This window comes from Drosophila arizonae, chromosome 3 (genome assembly GCF_054131065.1).
Source record: "Drosophila arizonae isolate 15081-1271.41 chromosome 3, UAZ_ARI_1.0, whole genome shotgun sequence".
In the NCBI taxonomy this organism is placed as follows: Eukaryota; Metazoa; Arthropoda; class Insecta; order Diptera; family Drosophilidae; genus Drosophila; species Drosophila arizonae.
In genome coordinates, this window is record NC_142923.1 from 27,547,222 (window position 1) to 27,558,962 (window position 11,741).

General features: G+C 40.6%; 2 protein-coding genes and 1 long non-coding RNA gene across 3 annotated transcripts; all 3 read left to right on the top strand.

Moving 5' to 3' along the window:
• Positions 1-62: 62 nt before the first annotated feature.
• On the top strand, positions 63-2,054 carry RtcB (RtcB RNA ligase). Its single transcript, XM_018002329.2, has 2 exons — positions 63-1,549; positions 1,622-2,054. Exons 1-2 carry the CDS (start codon positions 257-259, stop codon positions 1,847-1,849), a joined length of 1,521 nt encoding a protein of 506 aa, XP_017857818.1. The 5' UTR covers positions 63-256; the 3' UTR covers positions 1,850-2,054.
• Positions 2,055-2,593: 539 nt separating this feature from the next.
• Rab9 (RAS oncogene family member Rab9) lies at positions 2,594-11,735 on the top strand. The gene is made up of 3 exons (XM_018002338.2): positions 2,594-3,126; positions 10,356-10,550; positions 10,615-11,735. Exons 1-3 carry the CDS (start codon positions 2,935-2,937, stop codon positions 11,020-11,022), a joined length of 795 nt encoding a protein of 264 aa, XP_017857827.1. The 5' UTR covers positions 2,594-2,934; the 3' UTR covers positions 11,023-11,735.
• Positions 3,134-8,576, top strand: LOC149269988 (uncharacterized). The gene is made up of 2 exons (XR_016269060.1): positions 3,134-8,016; positions 8,093-8,576. It is a non-coding gene; the product is annotated as an uncharacterized LOC149269988 (long non-coding RNA).
• Positions 11,736-11,741: the final 6 nt, after the last annotated feature.

The window sequence follows — 11,741 nt, forward strand, 5'->3', positions numbered from 1 at the left end:
TGCCTTATTAGCAGCTCTATACATTGTGGTGGCAGTCGATAATAGTATCGCCGATACGCTCTTAACATTGCAGCTCAACTTAGTTTAGCGACTGTTAATTTTTTAGGTGCCCTCAGCTGTTAGTGCGATAAATGTGTCATTTACCGGCAGATTTCATTGCAAATTCTGACGAAATTGATTTAAAATTTAAGCAATAATAGAACAAAAAGGTCAACCAACGAAAAAGATACAAAACTCTGTCTACCTACTACTCAAAATGGTGGTCAGGCCTTATGTTGAGGAGCTGAAGTATCTGGAGAAGATCAATGATCACTGCTGGCGTATCAAGAAGGGCTTCCAGCCCAACATGAATGTTGAAGGTGTGTTCTACGTGAACAGCCGCCTGGAGCAGCTCATGCTGGAGGAGTTAAAGAATTCGTGCCGCCCAGGCGCCGTTGGCGGCTTCCTGCCGGGTGTCAAGCAGATCGCAAATGTGGCCGCATTGCCGGGCATTGTTGGCCGTTCCATTGGACTGCCGGACATCCATTCGGGCTATGGTTTTGCCATCGGCAACATGGCCGCATTCGACATGGATGATCCGCTGTCAGTGGTCAGCCCCGGTGGCGTCGGATTCGATATCAATTGCGGTGTGCGTCTGCTGCGTACCAATTTGTTCGAGAAGGATGTGCAGTCGCTGAAGGAGCAGTTGGCGCAATCGCTCTTCGACCACATCCCAGTTGGCGTAGGCTCCAAAGGCATTATACCGATGAACGCGCGTGACTTGGAGGAAGCCCTAGAAATGGGAATGGATTGGTCGTTGCGCGAAGGCTATGTCTGGGCGGAGGACAAAGAGCACTGCGAGGAGTACGGGCGCATGCTTAACGCCGATCCGGCCAAGGTAAGCATGCGCGCCAAAAAGCGTGGCCTGCCCCAGCTGGGCACATTGGGCGCCGGAAATCACTACGCCGAGATCCAAGTGGTGGACGAGATATACGACAAGTGGAGCGCCTCGAAAATGGGCATTGAGGAGAAGGGCCAAGTGGTCGTCATGATACACTCGGGCAGCCGCGGCTTCGGCCACCAGGTGGCCACAGATGCCCTTGTCGAAATGGAGAAGGCCATGAAGCGCGACAAGATCGAGACGAATGACCGCCAACTGGCCTGCGCGCGCATCAATTCACCAGAGGGACAGGATTACCTGAAGGCGATGGCTGCGGCTGCAAATTTCGCCTGGGTGAACCGCAGCTCGATGACTTTCCTCACGCGCCAGGCCTTCGCCAAGATGTTCAAGACGACGCCCGATGACCTGGACATGCACGTCATCTACGATGTCTCGCACAACATCGCCAAGGTAGAGAACCACATGGTGGACGGCAAGGAGCGCAAGCTGCTTGTGCATCGCAAGGGCTCTACTCGCGCCTTCCCCCCTCATCATCCACTAATACCAGTGGACTACCAGCTGACCGGACAACCTGTCCTCGTTGGCGGCACCATGGGCACCTGCAGCTACGTCCTGACCGGCACCGAGCGCGGCATGCAGGAGACTTTTGGCAGCACCTGCCACGGCGCGGTAAGAAATCCCTCCATCATGATTATATATTATTTTATTATATTTAAACTATTTTAATATTATATTCAACAGGGCCGCGCCTTGTCACGCGCCAAGTCGCGTCGCAATCTGGACTACAAAGATGTGCTGGACAAGCTGGATCAACTGGGCATCGCCATACGCGTTGCCAGCCCCAAACTAGTCATGGAGGAGGCTCCAGAATCATATAAGGATGTCACTGACGTCGTGGATACCTGCCACGCCGCTGGCATCAGCAAGAAGTGCATCAAAATGCGTCCCATTGCAGTTATCAAGGGCTGAAGGCCCCCAATTACTTAGTGTATTTATTATATAGAAGAGACATTTGAAGTCGATGTAAAACACCTGGCCGATTATTGATTTCTATACTTTACATTCTTATTGAGAATGACTGATAATGCGTGTAGACTTAAATAAATCGTCGCATATTTATATTTAATATTTATAATATTAATGTATATAAATTAAAAATATGTTTCTTAATTAATCGAGCATTGTTTTAATGTTAACAGAGTGTCTAAAATTACTTTAACTTGGTTCTAAAATGATTTTTAAATACTCTTAAAAGATGATTGCTAAAATTATGTTTATTATTTATTAAATTTGTTCATAAACAATTCTATTCATTAACAATTCCATTCTATGCAATTGGATTTTTAGTGAACAACAGTCATAATCTACAAATAAATACTCTAAATTGTGCTACGATTGAATGGAGTCTTTTAACAGAATGTTTCTGCAGTTCACACTGTATACCTAACTTTCGTTTCCACTATTAAGGAATTCGAGATTGAGCAAAGCGGTCTGTTAAGTTAACAGTATGCCGGGACTTTTACGGAAGATATACTATAAAATCTAAAAATAAAAATAAAAAGGTATACTATTTTTTTTTACGTACTAAGACGTTTTTATGAAGCAATAACAAATATGTAATAGCTTTAAGTTCATTTGATTCGTTCTGAACAGTGCTTGATACCTCACTTATGTTTCTATTCACAATTAACATTTGTTTACATTTTTAACAGGGCACTAGTTCCACGAGCACGTTCATTTCTGCCCATCAAACCATTTGACAGTTGACTGTTGGTCCAATAGGTTGCGGCTCGTGGTGGCGCGGTTGCGTTAAGTGTTCAATTTTTTGATCGTTTAATTGTTGGGATTTTTCAAAGTGCACGCCAGTACGTTTTGTATGTATTATGAACAAAAAATAGCATTTAATTGCTTAAAGTGCAACGAATATCGTGATTGATGATACAAAGAAGACCCACATGACAATTGTAAACAAAAAGTTGTTAGCTGCGCAGTTTTTACAACAATTTAGTAATTATTGAGGCAGTCAACTGCAAACAACAACAAAAATCAACAAAATGACAAACATGCGCCCACCGCAAAAATCTAAACTGCTGAAGGTCGTCATACTGGGCGACGGAGGCGTGGGCAAGTCTGCGCTGCTCACACGGTTCGTATCGAATCGGTATGAGGAAAACAATTTCCACACGATTGGCGTGGAGTTCATGAACAAGGACATCGCTGTGGACGGCGAAAAGTACACACTACAGGTGGGTGGAGTGGTAGTCTAATTGGATGATTCATCTATTTACATATCCTGAGCTGGGGTCAGCAACGCGTCACGACTGAAGAATCGAACGCGTCTTCATCAGTTTTTAGACTCATTCACGAAAGTGAAATGAGTATATTGGTTTTGTGCAATGTCCGTCTTGCTGTCCGTCCGTCTGTCCGTCTGTCCGTCTGTCCGTCTGTCCGTCTGTCCGTATGAACGCAATCTATTTCGGCGCTATTGAAGCTAGAGACTTGAAATTTGGAACACATACTCGTGTATATCTCCGATTTATAAAGTGTTAAAATTTTCCCGATCCGCCCACTAGGGGCGTGGCAAATCGGAAAATGCATTTTCCGATATACCAGAAATCATGTTTGTTGAAGAGCTAGAAAGCTGAAATTTGGTATGTAGGTCCGCGCCAACCACCCAAGATCACAAGCTATGGCGGATATATCTCCGCCCATTAGGGGCGTGGCAAATCGGACAAAACTGTATCTCCTAAAGTTATAAACCTAGAATGCTGAAATTTTGCACGTAAGCTAATGTTTTAATTCTATGAAGATGGGTGAAAAAATTATATATCTACGTCCCTTAGGGGCGTGGCAAATCGGACCTGAAGATATAGTGATTTTTCGAATTCTGCTATATTTTAGGCACTATTGATGCTAGAGATCTGAAATTTGGTATATATACGTGGGTTGATCACCCAAGTCCAACGAGCTATGGTAGATATATGTCCGCCCATAGGGGGCGTGGCAAACCGCAAAAGTTTATATCTCCTACAATTTAAGAGCTAGAAGCTTCAAATTTGGATAGTTAAGTTACTGGTAGCCTCCTCTATCGATGCCCCAAAAATAATTTTTAAGCCTCTTTAGGGGCGTGGCATATCGAAAAATACCCTGTAATTTTCACATTTTTTGAGCGTAAGAATTCAAATTTTGCATTTAGGTAACCGGTTACTCGTTCTAAGAACTGGCTAAAATTGAGGAGTCGACGGCCACTAGGGGCGTGGCAATCGGCATTTACAGTGCCCGTATCGCGACATTTATATGCGTCAGCCATCTATTTATGCATTTGTACATATAAATAAGCTTAATAGATATTCATAATACAAAAGGAAACATTTTTATGAATTTAAAAAAATTTAAAAGAAGCTAAAATAACAAAAATTTGCAATTTACAAAAAAGTGTTTTCCGCGGGATTTGAACTCGCACCCAACCCAAACAGCATGTTTGTCAAAATAGCTAAAATAATGGTCGTCGGCGCTTCAGCCTACAGCACCACCGCGTCGTTTCGATCAATAGAAGTTAAAACGAAATCACATTATTGTTATGACGCCACATAGCAAAGAAAAGCCAGAGTGGTGGCTGGAAATTCAAAAACAATGCAAAGACAAATCAATCGCAACGAGATTCTTAGAATATGCTAGAGTACGCATTTATGTGTGCATACATACACACATACAAATGAGCGCGTGTATAAGGCTGGAATGCTTGATGCTATGCGTGCAGACTTACATATATACATATGTATGTATTTGCATATATGTATTTGAGGGCTATTTAAGAAGAAACAAATTTAAACTTATAAAATTATTCGACTAAGAAAATGAAAAGTATTAAGTGCCATTCAGTCAAGCTCGCACCTTCCCAATAAAATATCTATTTTATAAAAAACGAAAAATGTATGAAAAAAAAAAAAAAAAACATAGTAGAGGTTCGAACCTCCCTACTCTAACGTTACTTGCGTCGCCCTTAGCACCCGCGCCATTGCTTTGCTCGAGCACTCAGCTGCTAAAATAGAATAGCTTAATAAGAGAGCGTCATCAGACAAAACTACAGTAACGGCTAGAAAGTCCAGAAATCAATCGAAATTCTAAGAATGTGAGAAAAGGCGCGCTTCTGTCTGTACGCATAGAATAGACGATGAGTGTGTGCACATGTATAGTAAAATCGCACTGATCTGCTGCTAGCTTGAAGCCGGTATCCAAAAGTCAAAATTGTATAAATTATATACATATGCATGTAATTTGAATGCAATTATGCAATGATCATAGCAATAGCTATCGATGATTTTCCCATTTTAAATGGGATCATGCCCTGTTTTTTGTTGCGCACTAGACTTGAAAATTGCACTATATACTCTGGTTGACAGCGTTTGGGCTGTGAATGAGTCTTCTGCAATCGGTATCGCCCGACTGCAACGTTCTTACTTGTTCTTATTTGATTCCAATTCGCATTTCAACCAGTTCAGCTTAACTGTTTTTTCCTCTGACACTTGAGCTGCGTACTATCTGTCCCGCTATCAGCTCTATCTGCCCTCACTTATTCACTCACTCACTCACACACACACGCACACATTGATTCAAAGCTCAATTAACGTACAACCGTTTAGCATGCTGAAATGTCCAACAAGAGCAGCAAAAACAATGCGATGACTTTGTGTCATACATGTAACATACGTATCTGTGGGTGTGTGTAGTATGTGTATGCATATAATGTAGGGGAGCAAACCCTTGATATAAATTCTAAGCGAACGTCTTTTTATACACATACATATGTACATACATACATATATTTGCTCACAGTCTCGCTCTTCCCATTTCCGTCGGAGAACAGGGGTATTCCCTTGTTTGCTTGTTATTGATGCAGTTTGTTTTTAGACTCATTCACGAAAGTGAAATGAGTATATTGGTTTTGTGCAATGTCCGTCTTGCTGTCCGTCCGTCTGTCCGTCTGTCCGTCTGTCCGTCTGTCCGTCTGTCCGTATGAACGCAATCTATTTCGGCGCTATTGAAGCTAGAGACTTGAAATTTGGAACACATACTCGTGTATATCTCCGATTTATAAAGTGTTAAAATTTTCCCGATCCGCCCACTAGGGGCGTGGCAAATCGGAAAATGCATTTTCCGATATACCAGAAATCATGTTTGTTGAAGAGCTAGAAAGCTGAAATTTGGTATGTAGGTCCGCGCCAACCACCCAAGATCACAAGCTATGGCGGATATATCTCCGCCCATTAGGGGCGTGGCAAATCGGACAAAACTGTATCTCCTAAAGTTATAAACCTAGAATGCTGAAATTTTGCACGTAAGCTAATGTTTTAATTCTATGAAGATGGGTGAAAAAATTATATATCTACGTCCCTTAGGGGCGTGGCAAATCGGACCTGAAGATATAGTGATTTTTCGAATTCTGCTATATTTTAGGCACTATTGATGCTAGAGATCTGAAATTTGGTATATATACGTGGGTTGATCACCCAAGTCCAACGAGCTATGGTAGATATATGTCCGCCCATAGGGGGCGTGGCAAACCGCAAAAGTTTATATCTCCTACAATTTAAGAGCTAGAAGCTTCAAATTTGGATAGTTAAGTTACTGGTAGCCTCCTCTATCGATGCCCCAAAAATAATTTTTAAGCCTCTTTAGGGGCGTGGCATATCGAAAAATACCCTGTAATTTTCACATTTTTTGAGCGTAAGAATTCAAATTTTGCATTTAGGTAACCGGTTACTCGTTCTAAGAACTGGCTAAAATTGAGGAGTCGACGGCCACTAGGGGCGTGGCAATCGGCATTTACAGTGCCCGTATCGCGACATTTATATGCGTCAGCCATCTATTTATGCATTTGTACATATAAATAAGCTTAATAGATATTCATAATACAAAAGGAAACATTTTTATGAATTTAAAAAAATTTAAAAGAAGCTAAAATAACAAAAATTTGCAATTTACAAAAAAGTGTTTTCCGCGGGATTTGAACTCGCACCCAACCCAAACAGCATGTTTGTCAAAATAGCTAAAATAATGGTCGTCGGCGCTTCAGCCTACAGCACCACCGCGTCGTTTCGATCAATAGAAGTTAAAACGAAATCACATTATTGTTATGACGCCACATAGCAAAGAAAAGCCAGAGTGGTGGCTGGAAATTCAAAAACAATGCAAAGACAAATCAATCGCAACGAGATTCTTAGAATATGCTAGAGTACGCATTTATGTGTGCATACATACACACATACAAATGAGCGCGTGTATAAGGCTGGAATGCTTGATGCTATGCGTGCAGACTTACATATATACATATGTATGTATTTGCATATATGTATTTGAGGGCTATTTAAGAAGAAACAAATTTAAACTTATAAAATTATTCGACTAAGAAAATGAAAAGTATTAAGTGCCATTCAGTCAAGCTCGCACCTTCCCAATAAAATATCTATTTTATAAAAAACGAAAAATGTATGAAAAAAAAAAAAAAAAACATAGTAGAGGTTCGAACCTCCCTACTCTAACGTTACTTGCGTCGCCCTTAGCACCCGCGCCATTGCTTTGCTCGAGCACTCAGCTGCTAAAATAGAATAGCTTAATAAGAGAGCGTCATCAGACAAAACTACAGTAACGGCTAGAAAGTCCAGAAATCAATCGAAATTCTAAGAATGTGAGAAAAGGCGCGCTTCTGTCTGTACGCATAGAATAGACGATGAGTGTGTGCACATGTATAGTAAAATCGCACTGATCTGCTGCTAGCTTGAAGCCGGTATCCAAAAGTCAAAATTGTATAAATTATATACATATGCATGTAATTTGAATGCAATTATGCAATGATCATAGCAATAGCTATCGATGATTTTCCCATTTTAAATGGGATCATGCCCTGTTTTTTGTTGCGCACTAGACTTGAAAATTGCACTATATACTCTGGTTGACAGCGTTTGGGCTGTGAATGAGTCTTCTGCAATCGGTATCGCCCGACTGCAACGTTCTTACTTGTTTCTCTTTTCTTGCTGTCGGCTTCCATTTGAGTTCACATTTTCACAGTCCGCCAACTTTCGTATATAGCTTATAAATATTCAACGGATGGCCGGGAGGGAGCTGCAATTAGATGAGTAAGCAAACTGGGACAAAGCGTCATGTAAATAATTCTTATTGTTAATAGTAATTGTGCCAATCAATAAATTCCAGAGATTTTTGCAATACCGAAAAACTACAGCTTCAAATTCGATTATGCATAATTTTAAATTTGCCCATTAAAAATTCGAGAAGGGTAACTGGTTTTCGTGCCTATTTACATCACCGATTCGCTAAGCTCGGCTCAAACAAGAAGTTCTGCCAACATGCACAATGATTCTGTTCTAATCAAGTTGACATTAGAGAAAATTCTAAAGCTGATTCCAGGGTCACTCAGTTTGACCATTTAAATGAAAATATTATAATTTTATCAACTACATTATAAAGTTGTTGTCAAGGTTGCTTGCAGAAATTTGCAGCTGGTTATTTATTATTTTAGTTGATCGGGTGGTAAATCTATCTCCGTCTATAAAAAAAAAAAAAACAAACTGATCTATTTAAAGGCAGGAATGCGACTGAAAAGAAAATTAACATCTGTCCTTGCATGAGAAACAAACTAACGCATTATTGATTACATGCCGCATTAGTTTCTGCAAGGGATGAATTGAGGAAGGTATTAAAAGGTACTAGAAAATAATAAAAAAATAAAACAATTATCTAACAAATTATCAGTAAGTCAACATTCACATTCTAAATAAATCTTGGGGATTCGATATATTTCCACCTTATTCAGCGACTATGATAGTGATAGGCTATTTGAAATTGATTTAACGAGGAAGAATATAAATATAATTCAATTTCATATTTTAAAAAAGTGTTGTTTTTTCTATAGGTATTGGAGGAGTATAAGTGTGATCAAAAAGCAAAATTAAAATTTTCAATTGTATTTAACAAATATATGTGTGAAGACTCTAGCAAAAACCCAGAATATATTTAGCGGTGCGGAGCCATGTCCATTCCATATATTCCCCTCAAGTGCATGTTTTGCATTTAGGGCCCTATAAATGAAGAAATAATTCAAAATGAATAATAAATTCAAATAATAATTCAAATGGAGAATAAATTCAAATATGTATTTGATTTACTTCCAAGGATCTACATAAAGCTTCATTCAATTACCTGTGACTGCAAGCCTGAAGCCCCCAAGCAGTCAGCTAGACTCGAAGAGACTCGAGTCAGGAACTTGCACCTCGTATATATCTATGCATCTAGATATTTTGGTTTTTTGGCTTTTCAATTTCTTTTTCAGTCCTTTGACTGTGTCAGCGTAATAAAAGTTTTCAGCATCTAATCTCAATATTTCAGAATCTTTATCTATCATCTTATTTTTGCTTACAATATCAGTTTTCATTTTATCTATTTTGTTCTCAAGTTCTTGAATTGTTATTCTATTTTTTACATATATTGATTTCATGTTCTATAGCTCTTTGTTCATCTGATCTATAGTAGTATTTTGTTTAACTATTGTTTCTTGATCGTTATATTAAGAATTATCAGTATATTGCTGGAGGGACTATGTTACTTTGTCGAATTGTTCAGTTCAATTTTTCATGAGACTGTGCTGCCGAAATATTTTGATTCAATTGACAATTATAGAGCACACACATACATTGTTCACTCAAGAGGTAAACTCATAATCTCAAATTTGGCTAATATCCATGAAGCATATGTTAAAGCTCAGTCTGAGTACTCTTCTGTTAGCATTCAAGGAACTTTTATCCAATCCCCCTAATATGATATTCTCGATAACAATTGCTTTCAACAGCCTCTATAAATATTTCTAAATTTCTTATGTAGCTTAGATGAAAGTTCAAGCTGAGTGCAATCTTACAATTTATGTCTAATTTCTATTATCTATATTAACTAAACTATATATATAAATACAGTAGAATCCCGATAATTCGGAATGGCAAGGGGATTCGTTTTTTTTTTTGTCGATTTACACAGAAATACAAATTATTCTGAATTATTAAGAACGTATTTCTTTTAAGGGTATAGAAATGTTTTCGATGAATCGCGATTTTCGATTTAACGGGGTACGAATCGAGACTTGACTGTATAAATAGATTGAAGCTAGAATGCCAGGTAAAGACTCAATGCACAGCTTTAGGCACGTGCTGGTCGAATATACCCGATCGGAAGCGTCTTTTCGGTGTCACCTTTTTGTTTGTTTACTGACTACATATAAGGTCTTTGGGCTGAATTTGCTTTTAGCCTGGTTATCAGCACACTATTATCGGCCCGCTTTGTCTCTGGCCCAGGGCCTTGGCGATCTGCCCTCAGTCATTCGCATGACGCAATCAGCGCCAACTTTCCGACTTGCACGGAAGCCGATGCTTCTCATTCCTTCCACTCATTCCACTGTGCTCTCTCGCAGATATGGGACACGGCTGGGCAGGAGCGATTCCGGGCATTGCGCACGCCCTTCTATCGCGGCTCCGACATGTGCCTGCTCTGCTACGCACTGGACGACCGGGACAGCCTGCGTGGCCTGCGACTGTGGCGTAACGAGTTCATCAACTATGCGGACGTCCAGCCGGACAGATTCCCCTTCATTGTGGTCGGCAACAAGGTGAGTTGCACATTAGATTAATGCTAATGCTGATGCCAATGCTAATGCGCTGTCATATTCGCAGAATGACATTCGAGCGGAGCGCAGGCAAGTGAGCTACGAGGATGTGCAACAGTGGTGCGCGGAGCATGGGATTAGCGCACACATTGAGACCTCCTCGAAGACGGCGACAAATGTGACAGACGCCTTTGTGCTCGCCCTGCGACAATGGAAGGCAATGGAGCGCGTCGCCGAGGCGGAGCAGCGCCAGCATGGCGACACCATCGATTTAACGCAGCCCATCCGGCTGATGCAGCGGCGCCAGTGCTGCACTGGCGGTGGTACGGGCAAAGCCGCTGACGTCGTCGATGCGGATGACGATAATGGGCGCAATACGGATGCTGCCATGCGTTCGCCCTCCTCCATGTCGCGTCATCTGTTCGGACAATCGCGCAGCTCGCCCAAGGCGCCCAAAACCAATTATCAACTATGAGCGGGGACGGGGTTTACGTGTTTTATTCTCTGTCTCTCTCACTCGCTCACCCTCTCTCATTTTTATGGCTTATCCAGAGGCATGCATTCACTACATTCCCGCCAAGTCGCTGATTGTGGCAAGGAGACCAAAAGCACATCAAACACTCTGTGGTAGAAACAATTTGAGATTAATGGAGAGTCTCGTTACGTTGTATGCCAGTTATTACCGTATAACAGTCGCACATCTGCTGGAACCGTACTACTGCAAGTGGGGTGTGGAAACTGTGCCTTGTGAGCAAAGCGATTGACTTGACCATAGAGCCTAGGGCAAACAATATTGAATTTAGACTAAGTCGTTATACAAAACTCTTTTTGTATGCTTATATATGTATCTGTACAACTCGTATTTACATACGCCGAAATGACAAGACAGCAACTGTTGTAATTAAAATTTCATAATTAAATGAGCAAAGACAGAAAATCCGCAACTTCAAAGACCAAACCGATAGATAGACAGATAACATTAAAGGTAGCTACATAAATACTAAATATTTGCTTTGTCTAGGGATCTAGATAACAGCCAAAGAACTTATACGAATACTTATAAACCAGCCAACAAGAACTTATACGTGATTTGTCTATACAAGGAAATAAAAATAAAAACTTAATTATAAACTAGCCGATTGAGGAAGCTCTAAGGAATAAAGTGAATTATATGAATTATGTGAATTATGCGCT